The sequence below is a fragment of the Lissotriton vulgaris genome, chromosome 1_1, assembly GCF_964263255.1.
Source record: "Lissotriton vulgaris chromosome 1_1, aLisVul1.2, whole genome shotgun sequence".
NCBI lineage: Eukaryota > Metazoa > Chordata > Amphibia > Caudata > Salamandridae > Lissotriton > Lissotriton vulgaris.
The window spans coordinates 776331378-776345471 of NC_141685.1; the positions used below are offsets into that span (position 1 = coordinate 776331378).

Here is a 14094-nt window from a genome sequence, read left to right on the forward strand (position 1 = left end):
ACTCAAACTTATGTGATTAGACAGAATATAGAAATAAAAAAAAAGAATGAGACTTTGACGTCAAAGATAATCGCCCAAGAAGAACTTTTGTCATCATCCCTTCTGGCCAACTCGACTTCAAGCACAGAAATAGGGCTTAAACTTACGACACTGAAGAATGAAGCAAAATCTAAATTTATTAAAAAGAGCGTCAACAGCCTGCATAAATTTAAAATAAATGAATATGAAAGCGGGGATAAAATTGGGAAAATTCTAGCGTATAAAACAGCGGAAGACAGAGCAGGTGCTACAATCACTAGCATTCGGGGGAGAGGGAACAAAATATACAATAAACCCCAAGACATACTTGAACAATTCGCTGACTACTATAAGAATCTATATACTCCAGAAACAACCCCCAGCCTAGATGACATACAAAAATACACTGAAAAATATATCATAGATACTCAAAATATTACTGAAATAGACTCACTGTCTGATGAGATAACTATGCTAGAACTTCATCAAGCCATTGCCTCATTACCCTCAGGAAAAGCAGCAGGGGAAGATACCATACCCTTAGAAATATACAAAATATGCTTAAAAGAGCTTGAACAACCCTTACTAAAAGTAATTCAATATGTAGGCCTAGAAGGGAAAACACCACAATCCTGGAATAGGGCTAAAATAATATTTTTTCTGAAGGACAAACCAAAAGAGGAGGGAGGGTCTTATCGCCCAATTTCGTTGATAAACACAGATGCAAAAATCTTCGCCAAAATCCTAGCTCTAAGACTGGCCCCCATCATGCCCATGATTATCCAACCGCAACAACACGGCTTCATCATTGGGAGAGATACTACCATACACGTAAACACGGCCATAACAGCATTTGACATTGCAGAGACCAACTCCACCCCACTCGGTATGATTTTGCTAGATGCTGAGAAAGCTTTTGACCGAGTGGGATGGGATTTTCTTTGGTGCGTACTATCTAAATTAAGGTTTGGCGGGGAATTTTTGAATTGTATCAAAGCATTATATGATAAACCAACTGCATTTACTAGCTATGGGGGGTTGGTATCTTCAGACTTCAGGATTTTAAGAGGAACTAGACAAGGCTGCCCTCTCTCACCTCTTTTATTTGCACTTTCTTTAGAACCTTTTTTGTTGGCTCTTCAATCCCAAACTCTGATTAGACCGTTTAAATCAGGACCCCAAGAGTTAAAAATAACAGCATATGCTGACGACATAGCGGTTTACACGGAAGATGTAGTAGAGGCTCAAAAAGGAATAATTTTAGAAGCTGAGGAATATGGCAAAGTGGCGGGCTATAAATTAAACTTACAAAAAACACAAATAATAGTTAACTATGTCCCTCCTGTGGCGATGCCTGAGATATGCAAAACAGCCACTTATTTGGGAATAAAAATACCAGCTAATATACAAGACATTAATAAAATAAACTACGATGAATTAATCAAAACTATTAGACTACAGCTAAAGAAATGGCACAGGCTACCCCTCAATATAATTGGCAGAATAAATCTGATTAAAATGAAGGTATTACCTAAATTTATATACTTATTTCGATCCATACCATTAGCACTAAATAATCAATTTTTTAAGAAGTTGGATGGAATATTTAGCAGCTTTATATGGGGTTATAAAAAGGCGAGAAGATCACTGAACTTTATGAAAAAAGATACATCCGAGGGCGGGCTCAATTTTCCCGACTTTAAATTATATTTTTGGTCCGCCTTTACTAATCGGCTACGCTCATTACTCAATGAAGGAAGGGCTTTATTTTTTCATTCTTTTATGTTAAAATCTGATTCAAACCTATTCTTATTTAGAACGAACGATCCCAACTATTACAAGAGAGTCAAATTTAAGACAGCCAGAGATATAACAAAGATATGGGGCAATATCCTATCCTTCTGTGACACCAATTTTTTCCATTCGAACTTATCCCTATGGGGAAACCCAGGCTTACCAAATATTTTTAATGATAACACTGGCCACCGATGGTCTAGACTAGGTATTAAAACCTTAGGGGACTTATATAACACACAGGGCTTTATGGAATTCGACACTCTTAAACAATTATACAACCTATCCGAAAACATGAGATACAAATTCCTACAGATACATGATTTCCTGATCAATAAAAAACAAATCTTTGAAGTCCCAGAATCTCCAGAATTTGACATCTGGACTTGTTTATATTCATCAAAAACCAAATCTGTTATAAGCGAGACATACAGTACTCTTATCGCTACTAAACCTAACGATTGCAGCATACTAGCTGACAAATGGAGCAGAATATTGGGACTAAATATAACTTCTACACAGATAACAAACTCTTTAATGAATATTAACAAACGAGCAAGATCATCCAGCTTAAGACTTCAACAATTTAGAACAACATGCATGTTATATTATACCCCCGAAAAAATCTCTAAATGGTCTCATAACAACATTTATAGCGACCGCACGAAGTGCCCTAAATGCTCTATGGAGGCGGCAGATCTGACACATATGCTGTTCTCATGCCCGAATCTGAAATTTTTTTGGTGCGAAGTTGAAAGAATTTTACATTTGAAGCAGATACAGATACCAGCTCTAACAGCAGCGTCAGTTCTATTAGATATATATATAGATCCACTTCCACATGCCGCCTTGATTACAATACTAATGTCCTGCGCTAAACTAACGGTGGCAAGAGCTTGGATCAGCTCAGAAACACCAAAAATTTGGGACTGGTGGATACTGGTAACCGAAATACACTCAATGGAGTTTGCTTTAGCAAATATTAGGGGTACAAAAGCAATGAAAAATTATGAAAAAAACTGGGGTACTTTTATAGAAAGCTGATGTTATATCTTTGAAAAACTGTGTTATTTGACAGCTGTTATAATATTTTGGAGATTGCTAACATGAAATTGCTATATCGGTTATGTATGATGGCCATTATATATATGTATTGTGTTTTGTGCATTGCTATTACCCTTTTTTTTTTTTTTTGTTTTTGTATTTTCCGTTCTCCTCTTCAGCCTGCTAACAATAAAAAAAAAAAAAGGAGAACAGGCCCCCAAAGGCCCCCAGAACTCCCCAGCAGAGCGCAAGCTATATAACAGCTACCACTACCCCACATAACGTTCGTTAAATCACAAGACATGGGAACCCTTTTTGGAAGAACTTCCGCTGCAGAGGAAAAAACAAAAGACCACAGGGAAACATCCCTGCGAAAGGCTTGAAAAACGTCTAAAAGGAAAAAAAAGAAGGCCTAATCTCAAGGCTATGTCTGTGTAACAATTCCAGCAAAACAAACACACACAGTGAACAAAGGGCCGTCCAGCAGCCAACAATGCAAAGTCCCAGCTAGGAGGACTTAATGGCCAAAAAACGTCCAAGAAGGTCCAGAACAGGCTGCCATCAAACGGAAGATCAATGAGTCACTCCCGAATATTCTCGGGGAACACTGTCCCGAAGCCAAGCATGGCAACGGAGAGCGACTGAGGAAGCCATGGCCGGCTCAGCACCTCAGATGTCCAGAGCGGGGCGGAGAAAAAACGCTGCTAGCTCCTGGCCATCAAATGCATGATGTCGTAAGTCCACCTGAACAGTCTCCTAGGAAGCTGCAGATCCCAGAGACTCAGCAGAGTTCCACAAACAGGAGGAGGGCCTAGCCAGGACACACAAGGTGTTAAGGGCCCGCAGGGCAGCGCTGGTCGAGGCGAACATACTGCGCCCCCAAGAGTCCAGCCAGCAGGCCTCCCGGGACGGCGGAGTCAACAGTGGCGGCAGGGAGGGAAAAGCAGTCCGCAAAAGTTGACTGGCGGGTGGAGGGAAAGGCACGCCGGGTCATGCAGCGCCGGAAGGTGCCGGTGCAGAAGATGTTGAGGCACCGGATCCCCCAAGGCAGGACGCCTTCAAGCCTTCGTCAGGGAAGAAAGGAGCGAACCCTCAAAGGAAAGCAAGATTTGCCTCCCATCAGAGCCCTGGTGGAGAACCTCCAAAAGATGGTCCGCCGTAAAATGAGCAATCGGGTCACCCATAGGCAGAATGCCCACAGCCGTGAACACTGCGTGAGCGAAGGCCGCACCCGCCTCTGTAGATCCCTGGCGGTGGATAAAGCAGCTCCTCAGTGGGCAAACGGCTGCAAACTAAGGCAGCCGTCCCAGTAGCCAAGCGGGACAGGCAAAGGCCAGACCTTGAAGTCAGAAGGATCCTAAGAATGGGGTACCTGCCGCTCCTCTGACGAACACCTCTGCCTCAGAAATGGCGGGGAGCCGCCTTTCGACGATGCCGGTGAAAAAGACCACACACGGCGGCAGTATCCGGAGAGGATGACACCAATATGCAGCCAGCCTCCGGAGATGGAGAGTCCGAAGACGAATCTGCGGCACTACTCTTGCACGGAGCCGTAGAGTCCGCGGCCTGAGGGCGGACGACGACACCATCCGGCATCGCCGGACAGGGCTCCTCCAAGTCACATCGCGCCGGGGACCGGAGTGGAGCCAGAGCCGAACTGGCCAAGGGGCAGCGCCGGAACGACGGCGACTCGTCCGAGGCAGCCGCCTGCGTGGAGGAACGAGAAGGACCTGGGGAGTGACACAAAGCCCTCCGCCTGCCTCGGCCCAGAATGTGGCGGACGTGGCCCGGCGACCCATGTAGCGGCGCCAGGGACGATTCAACCTCTGACTTGCCCTCCGACGAGGCAGCCGCCTGCGGGGAGGGACGACAGGGGCCCCCACCCAGCCTCGACCCGGAGCGGGACGAGGAGGGTCTCCCAACCTCTGTGGCGCCACCCGGACCAGCAGCTGCCGGCACCGTAGCAGTGTAACCTCGGACCTTTAGAAGGACAACCTTGTCAAAGGACCGAGAAGGGCTCGGGATGCGACCCGAGCCTCAGCGACCTCCCGCGACACCACAGGGAGTCCCGCTGGAGTTTGCGGCGAGGCAGAGGCGCTGTGGTTCGAAGGAGGGACCCCGAAGGGCCACACCCCAACAGTACCACATCCCCCAAGCCTGGATCCGAGCCAGTCGGCGCCGGGGCTGGAGCCGCCGGCGACGCAGAGAGCCCCGCGCAAGGCAAGGGATCCGCTGACGCCCCAGGAGGGGAAGGAGGAGGAGACGCCAGCGAGGCCTGCAAAGCAGCCGCATATGTCTCCATCTGGACTCTCGACGCCCCATCCCCGGGAAAAGGTGGATAGGGCGACACGTGGGCCGCATCACCCGCGGAGAGCCCATGCCCCCAGCAGGCCGGACACCAGCCCCCAGGGACAAACTGCAACACTTACCCACCAGGGAGCGATGCTCACAGGACATCGGAGAAGGGTGAGGACGACGACCACGTCTGTATCTGAAGCCGTCTGCCGAAGCTGACCGAGGGGAGGACGCCGACCTGAAGAGACGCGCCGAGAGTAGGTTCATCCTGCGATGTCGCCGCGACTTCGGCTTCAACTGTTGGCATACCTCACAATCAGTGGTGCTGTGATCCTCCCCTAAACACCACATACAAATGAGGTGAGGGTCCGTCACCGGCATAAGACGCCCACACAACATGCAAGTCTTGAAGCCCGAGGGCATTTGCACACGGTTCCACCAAAAGGTGACAATGGAAAGAAAAAAAGGCCACAAACAGGCCCGTAGCAAGGACCGGATCCGCGTTGCACACAGAAAAGGAAAAAAGGACGTAGGCTCGCTGGGGCGGGGCTTATGTGACCTCGCTGACGTCACGTACGCGGACGACGCCTGGGAGGAGTCGCATGATGCCGCTCCGCCCCCAGCGCGCAGGGATGCTGTGGCAAAAAATTTCCGGAGCCAGTCTCACACCTGGGGATAATTCTACGTGAAGGAATCTGCGGCTAGTAGTCTCTAGCAGATATTCCTTATTAGTGCCTAGTTATTTTGTAGTCTTTCCAGATCAATATCCAACTCTGCTGAGTCTCCTCTACGGCAGGTGACTTGTGCACAGTTATCAGACTAAGCACGATGGTAGTCACACACGCACAGTGAGGACACATTACCAGCCAAGTGCCCCTTACCCTTGCTGTGTCGGTGCAGCCCCTTTGTAAAAGGCAGACACTGGAAGTAACCATTCACAGTCCGTTAATTGTGTGGTTTACTGTAGATAAATCAACAGTTGTGAGGCTCACCCACAATAAAAAGTCCAAAACCAGGTGATCTAAAAGCAAAACACCTAGGCGGATTAAATGGGCAAAACCTATCATTACAGAGCAGTATCCCTACTCTCCTTGAAGCGACCCAGTGTCACCTTCTGGCATGCAGAAGTACTCTGGAAAAGTTTCCGGATCCAGTCTGGAACTTGGGCAATATTCAAAAGGTGAGGAATCTGCAGCTCAATGTCTCTATCAGAAGTACATATATCCAAGAGGTGTATTCTGCTTGTCAAGCTGGGAGGGGAGGAGGGGGATTGGGGCTTGTCGAAAGAAGGCCAGTAGCCCCCTCCTCGCCTGGGGACCATAGGACGATATATCTCATATCTGTGTAAGAGGAATGAGTTTAATGGACGGTCTCTCCTCCAGTTACCTGGGTATTTAGTTGTCGCTGAAATGACTTATGTCTCCTCTTTGGGTGTGGTCTTTTCTACAGGAGCACTGGAAGCAGATTTATGGCAAGATTTGGCAACTGATTTGGGATTAGTGAAGAAGCAGGAACTTCTGTCAACATTTATTCGCAGTTTAGGAGGGTAAACTAAAGCACATGCGACTCGAGCTTACTAACTGAGCTCCTTTTGTTCCCTGGACTCTTGATCATTGTAGTTTAAAAAGGGCAAAATAATAGGTCGCGCTGGGTCCCCAGGAGGAGGTACCGGGCCTAGGGATTAATGCGTGTGCTCCAGAGAAAAACCTGATAGTAGGACTTCTCCAAATGGCAGCCTCAGCATAATATCAATGTACATGTCTATTTTGTCCACAGCAATAGACTTGGGGAGACCCAGGATGCGCACACTCTTGTCACAAGGGCACATCCGAGTCTTCATTTTGCTTTTATAACTGCAAGAACTTTTTCCTTACTCAGCAGTTGTTCATTCTGCGAATCAGCATTGTCGTTCAAGTCAGAGAAATGGCACTCCGGCTGGTCAATTTGGTGGCTATGTTTATCTATTCTCCCTTTCATATGGCCCAATCTACTTGTAGGGGAGTACATTTTAGAGTAAATTGTAATTATACTGCAATTCTCAGCTGGACCCGCGCACCGCTCGGCAACCACGGCGCCAATGGCAGCCACTCTCTTTTTGCCTGAGGGCCCGGCATACCTGAACCCGGGCATCTCCCAGTATGGGAGCAACATGTTCTATGGGAATGGCTTGTACATGCTGAACAGTGCGAGTGCGCACTAGCTCAAATCTGGCCCAACCTGCTTACACAGCCTCTGCCACCAAGTGCCTCTCATCAACGTTCTCAGACAGTCTCGCTCTCAGGGAGATTGGGTCTAGTCATCCCTGGCAGTCTAAGCAGGCCCACGGGCCATCACCTCACAGTCTCTTAGCAGCTCCAAATGCGCCCAAAGGGCTACTCAGTACGTCTGTTTGGCGCTTAGCAGTCTCTCAAATTTGCCTTGCCATGCCTCGAGTTAATGCCAGCAGACTGCACCTCTTCTCATCCAGTCGGTCACACCGGAGACAAGTTTCCAGTGATCCAGAGCAGTCTCTCTAGTGTGAACCCATCTTCAGCCCTCTTCAAAAGTTTTAAATGGGATTGGGCTCTGGATTCAAGGATTTAGGTCAAATTGGAAACTCAGCCAACAGAGCCTCACTGAAGCGTGGCCAGCTTGCAGCCTGACTGACAACTCCTTAGTGCAGAACCTTAATTTGCTTACTCGATTCACTAATTCCATTACCTTTTATTAAATTAGAACCATCCACATCTCACATTAATCCGTCAACTTCAATAAATATGCAATAACAATCAAATTCATCAAGCAATAGGCAGTTACCTCCTTGTGATGCCAGCTGGCCAAGATCAGAGTGGCTGGAGCTACTATGTGGCATATCTTCAGGCGGTCCGAACCGGAACCTAGGAACTCCAGCAACCTGTGGGGAACTGCAATTCAGTTTGCAAATTAGCAGCTTGTATACATTCCTGTTACAGCAGAATCACACATTTTTAGCTAGAATTTGCAGACTTACTGTTGCAAGAGTTCATGTAATATTTGTACAGAGAAAGCATTCTGCCTTGTAACCATGTTGTTCTGAATGCACATTTACACTGGTTTAGAAAATACACATACAGGGGAGCATGTAACCTGGGAAACAAGGGAATTCCTAGAGACCTTTTTAGTGAGGTATTGATGCAGTGAGAAAGTATGGGCGGACAGATTTGTACAAAAAGGAAAATGTTGAAACTAAGGACTCTTATGCCCGCCCCTTCCCTCAAAGGAGCCTGGCTCACTTTTTGTCTTTAGAAGAGGAGAGGGATTATCATTTCAGTAGGTTTGAATGCCCAAAGCATAGGTGCGATAGGTCAAACATTCAATGCGATGAACCGCTGCCACGGGTATCGAGCTTCAAATGGGGAGGCAATACTAGACTTCAGCTATGCAGCTTCCTAGACCAAGGTGTGTTTATTGGGTTTAACAGGGAGGCACAGTTTGACATTTAAAACAGGATGCAAAAAGCGTAGTTAGTGAGAAATTACTCATTGGTATATAGGCTATGAACATTAAGGGCAGGCTTTAAACAATGCATTTTCATACGCAAAATGCAGATGATATATAGTTTCCCAGAGCTTATGGGAAACTCATAACAGAGAAAGGCCAAGTCCGTTTTGAAAAACTAACTTTGGAGCTGATGTTCCTAGCAGAAACACATTTTTTGTCTTAGAAGAAAGAAATGTGTTTTTTGGCAACACATAGCATTTTGACTCTAGAGTGTTGAAAGCTATAGCCAGCAGGGCAGGTCAAAGATGACATATGCTAAGCATGTCAAATGCAAGGAAGTTGCTGAACTACATACTCTGCCCCCTTTTCTCCGGCAAAAAGCAAATATGCATTTGCAAAGCAATGGGTCTCGCATTTAGGAGAATTCGAGCTACAGGCATTTTAATTGCCAATAGCTCAAACTCTCACACAAATGCGAGACCTATAGCATTGCAAATACCTTTTTTGTTGTCAAAGCCCCCATGGCGCATTTTCATGTGCATGAAGGCAGCTCCCTTTTCTTTAAAACATCTTTGACTAACAGAAAGGTGTGTGGCCGCTATTAAAGTGAAACTGCAGCATGGGGCTTTTACAAAAAAATCCAAAAACAAATGAGTTTAAAAAAAAAAAAAGCTCAGTTGCCGTGGTTGCACTTTAATAGCAGACGCTTATCTTTCCTTAGACACAGATCTTTTAAAGAAAGTGGCGCGGCCTTCATGCGCGTAAAAGTGCGGCTTGGGGGCTTTGTCAACAACAAAATATTTGCAATGCAATAGGTCTTGCATTTGTGAGACTTTACGCTATTGGTATTTACAATGCCAATAGCTCAAACACTCCTAAATGCAAGACCTCTGGCATTGCAAAGAAGCATCTGCCATTGTCCCGGCTGTTTGAAAAGTGAAAGCGCGCATGGTGCACTGAATGCAAGGAAAGCACATTGTCCCGGCAGTACAGCAACAACCAAGTACAAGGACCAGTACTCCTGGGAGATTTTCAAATGAATACAAGGCGGTACTAAGAAAAAACTAACAAGATTAAGGAATTAGAAGCCAGCATTTACAAAGGACAACGACACAAGCCAATGCAAAATATGGGCAGAGAGTGGGTGGAACTTCAAATCCCTAACTAAATACAGCATGCATCGCAGAGCAGCGCACGTGTGCCTAGGCTCCACCTACAAAAGCAGGAGTACTGAGGTGAAGGGGCAAGAGGTACCTTAACCTGGCTAGGAGTAGATTTACTAGGGTATAGGTAGTGGAATATCTACTAGTGTGTGGGTATTGGTAGGGTTACTTGTGTGGAAGCAGGGCTTGCGGTACAAGGGCATCTGAAGGTTGGAGGTACAAAAATTGAGGCATGGTAAGAGGCACCGGTGCCTAGGTACGGGTAAAGATAGGAGGCTGGAGGCAGGGGTCGATGTTCTAGTGTATAGGAGGGAGAGGTATGTGTGCAAGGTAGAGGTACTGGGGTATAGATGGAGTAGAGGTACTGCTGAGACATTGTATGAGGGAATAGTTTGGGGTACTAGATTCTAAAGAGGGGTAGCAGATGTGGTCAAAATATATGAAAGATAATGGGGAGGAACCTGTGAGTACAGGAAGAGGAGTGAAGAGAAGAGAGAAAGGGGGAGAAGGAAGAGTAGGGCGTCTTCCCTCACAAACAAGGGAGTAAAGGTCAAGAAAGGAACCTGTGGTACCTCTCTACAAAAGGGAAACAAGAAATCTATGTGATCTTGGGAACAGACTCCAGAGAACTTTTTCAACACGCAAAGCATCCACCAAGATGGAGTTCATGTCCAGAAATGACATTCATGTGGACACATTTCATGAAACTATTTAATGGAGATAATATTTCCTTAAAAGTTTTTAAGTGCGTTTTTTCTACAGAATTAAATACACAGATGGAGGCTTGTAAAAGGCAAGTCACTCCTGAGATGTTTTATAAAGCCCCATAGGTTATGGTGTTGTAGGAATCGGCAAGGGCTGAGTTATTTTTTGAAGGATCGTAGTTTGACTGGTTGATGGAGGAGGTGAGCCACACATGAGGTTTTATCTGATCCACCATGGGTCTGATTGTTGTGAGAACAGGCAGGTACTGATTGTTCTTTGAAGGATGGAAGTTTGGAAGGTTGGTGGAGGGGGTGAGACACTCATGAAAAGTGTTCTAAAGCCCAAAGGTTTGGTTGTAGGAGGTCCAGGAATCTTCTAAGTTGTTTTCTGAGGTTAGTAGTTCTTGGCCCTGTGGAGTTCGGTGAAAGGGGAATTGTTTTCTTAGGCCTAGTTTGCTGGTGTTGCTGTTGGCATTAGACATGAGTTGAGTTCCAGAGGTCAGCAAGTTGAATTGTTTGCAAATCCCACCTCCAGAGGATTAAGATACTCCCATGCTTCAGTTACTGAGTTGGGAAATTTGAAAACAGTTTGTTGAGGGAATGGAAGATTTGGCTATCAGATGAACTCACTTTCTGCGAGTTGTCAAAAGTGTTCTTCCCAGCAAGACCAGTGCTTCAGAAAGGAACTCGTAAGTGATCAATGGCCGAACTTATGGAATTTCAGAATCTGACAAAGAAAAAGCGCTTTGAGGTCCTTTTCACTGAAGCACCTTCATCATCTGCGATTGAAGCACAAGAATTCTATGTTGGTAGAGTCTTGCAAATCATTCAACTTAGCCAGTGCTGCCCAATAAGATGGTACCTTAGTCAGGAAGGAATCATTTATTATTCTACACTCCAGTCAATAAATCAGGGTAAATCCAGTCTAGAAGGAAGTGTGTCTATTTACATATATGTGTCCTCTTTGTATGTTTTGGGCAGCATAGGCACATATGTCAGATGCTGAAGAAACCGTCAGTGAGTTAAAGTGGCCTGGTTTTAGAACGTGGGTGTGATTGGAAGAAATGGAGCTTGTGGGTGAACCGCATGAGAGGAGACACTACCATGTTAAATTAAAAACTATTCTCAACATGCATCAACATGATAATAGATAGTCCTATTCATATTAGTATTAGTGGCATTGTTATTATAGGTATTATTGTACGAGTTACTTACCTTCTGTAACGATATATCTGGTAGAGACGATTCTAGCCGCAGATTCCTTAATGTAGAATTATCCCCAGGAGTGAGACTGGATCCGGAATTTTTTTGGCCAGCATCCCTGCGCGCCGGGGCGGCGGCATCACGCGGCTCCGCCCAGGCGTCGTCCGCATACATGACGTCAGCGAGGTCACATAAATCCTACCCCGGCGCGCCTACGTCAGTTTTCTTCTGAGGACTTTACCGTGCCACAACGCGGAGCCATCAGACAAAACTGTGGGATTATGGGAACAGTGTGCGAAAGAGCAGAAACAGAGGAAAAAGAATGGTGACAAACACAATAAGGAGCAGTGTCAACACTGCAGCAGCCAAAGGTAGAGAAAGAAAAAAACAGTACAGCCCTGAACAGCCACCCTGCCAGGATGTAGACAGCCCACTCAGAGACAAGGAACACATGGAAAATTGTCACGACAACAAACCGCAGGACTACAACCCCAACCAGGAACAACGAAGTGGAATCTGGTCTCAAGACAAACAGGAACGACAAATCTCCAGGGGAACCCCAGCACAGAGTGTGACAACCCTCCCCGAGGAGCAAAGGCACGAAGAAATGACCACAACCCAGAAGGTAGCAGAGGGGCCAGAACCCTTAGTAACTTAGAGAAGAGGGAGGGAAGGGAAGAAAGGGAAGGCAAGCCCCTAACCGGGACCAGAGCAGAGAGGCACAGGAGAAGATAGAACTCCATCCTCAAAAGAGTTAAGAGGAGGAAGGAACAAGAATATAACACACCATCCTGTTAAAAGATCAAAAGAATGCACTCACAGAAGATACAGCCACCCACCGGGAGGCGAGTGCAGAAGTCCAAAGGCCCTCGCAGAACGGGGAGGAAGGGGGGCCCGTGAAGGAATCTGCGGCTAGAATCGTCTCTACCAGATGCATTGTTACCAAAGGTAAGTAACTCGTACATCTGATAGAGACCACAAGCGGCAGATTCCTTAACGTAGAATAGATACCCTAGCCATACCCACGGGGAAGGAGGGTCTGCGAAAGGGCCCCACCGGCCTGGACATAACAGAGGGCCCCACAGGGGACCAGGCCGACGCACATCAGGCGCGGAGCCTCTTCCCTGCAGGCAAGGGGAACCCCATAGCAGAAAGCCACCGATCCCACGGGGGGCGGGGGAAGAAGAAAAGTAGAAAAGAGGAAGCCCATTCCACTAAATGGAGGAAAAAAGGCAAGGGGATGTCGAAGCACCCCACATCCTTACAGGGCTACAGAACCGCCATCCAAGGCCAAGGCAAGGAAGGGGAAGAAGAGCAACCCAGAGGCTCCAAGGAGACAGGGAGAAAGCGGGAAGAACAGCCCGGGACACCCAGGAAGACTGCGTTGTTGTCTAGTCGGTCTTTGAATGCGGTTTTCTTGGCAGTCCGGATCAGTTGGTGGTGTATGCGGGTGGCGTTTTTGAAGGCGTCCCTGGTGCTGGTGTTTGGGTCTTTTTTCCAGGCCTTCTCCAGGGAGCGACAGAGTTTCTTGGATTTCTTAAGATCATCATTGAACCAGGAGGCGTTTTTGCTGCCAGGTTTGATTTGACGTTTTTTCGGCGGTGCTAGGGTGTCGGCGCTGTTGGATAGCCATTGGGTGAGGTTAAATGCTGCTTGGTCGGGGTTTGAGGAGTGGGTGGGTGGGTTTTGAAGAAGCGAAGAGGAGATCTGGTCGATGGTGATTTTGTTCCAGTTTCTTCGTAGAGTAGGTTGAAGTCGGTTGTGAGTGGTGGTTTTATTGTAGAAAAAGTGTACGCAGCTGTGGTCCGTCCACTGGAGGGTGGTGGTGTGACTGAAGGAGACATGTTTGCTAGAGGTGAAGATGGGGTCGAGTGTGTGACCTGCGATGTGGGTGGGCCTAGAGACAAGTTGTTTGAGTCCGAGGTTCGCGAGGTTGTCCCGAAGGGAGGTGGTGTTGCTGTCGTTGCTCTTTTCCAAGTGAAAGTTGAGGTCTCCCAGTAGGATGTATTCCTCGGAGGGGAGGGCGTGTGGGGTGATGAAGTCGGTGATAACGTCGCTGAATTTTGCACGGGGTCCTGGAGGCCTGTAGAGGAGAGTGCCTCTGAGTGTGGTCTTGGGGTCGGTGTGGATCTGGAAGTGAAGGTGTTCGGCGCTAGCTAGGTTGACGTCTGAGCTGGTTGAGATGCGGATGGAGTTCTTATGGACGATAGCGATGCCTCCTCCTGTTTGGTCGATGCGATCCTTACGGATGATCTTGTATCCTTCCGGGATGGCAATGGTGATGTCAGGGGCTGATGAGGCGTTCATCCATGTTTCTGTCAGGAAGGCGACGTCGGGAGAGATGGTGTCTAGTAGATTCCAAAGTTCGATGGCGTGTCTGTGGACTGAGCGGGTGTTGAGCAGGATGCATTTTA

At 47.1% G+C, this 14094-nt stretch overlaps 1 protein-coding gene across 2 annotated transcripts in view; it reads right to left on the reverse strand.

The window, feature by feature from the left end:
- The window catches only part of TPR (translocated promoter region, nuclear basket protein), a 684526-nt gene that overhangs the window by 58989 nt on the left and 611443 nt on the right, over window positions 1-14094 (reverse strand). For both annotated transcript variants that reach the window (XM_086956072.1, XM_086956065.1), the window contains exon 46: window positions 7948-8054. In XM_086956072.1, the coding sequence (XP_086812198.1) occupies window positions 7948-8054 (107 nt within the window). The remainder of the gene's footprint in view (window positions 1-7947; window positions 8055-14094) is intronic.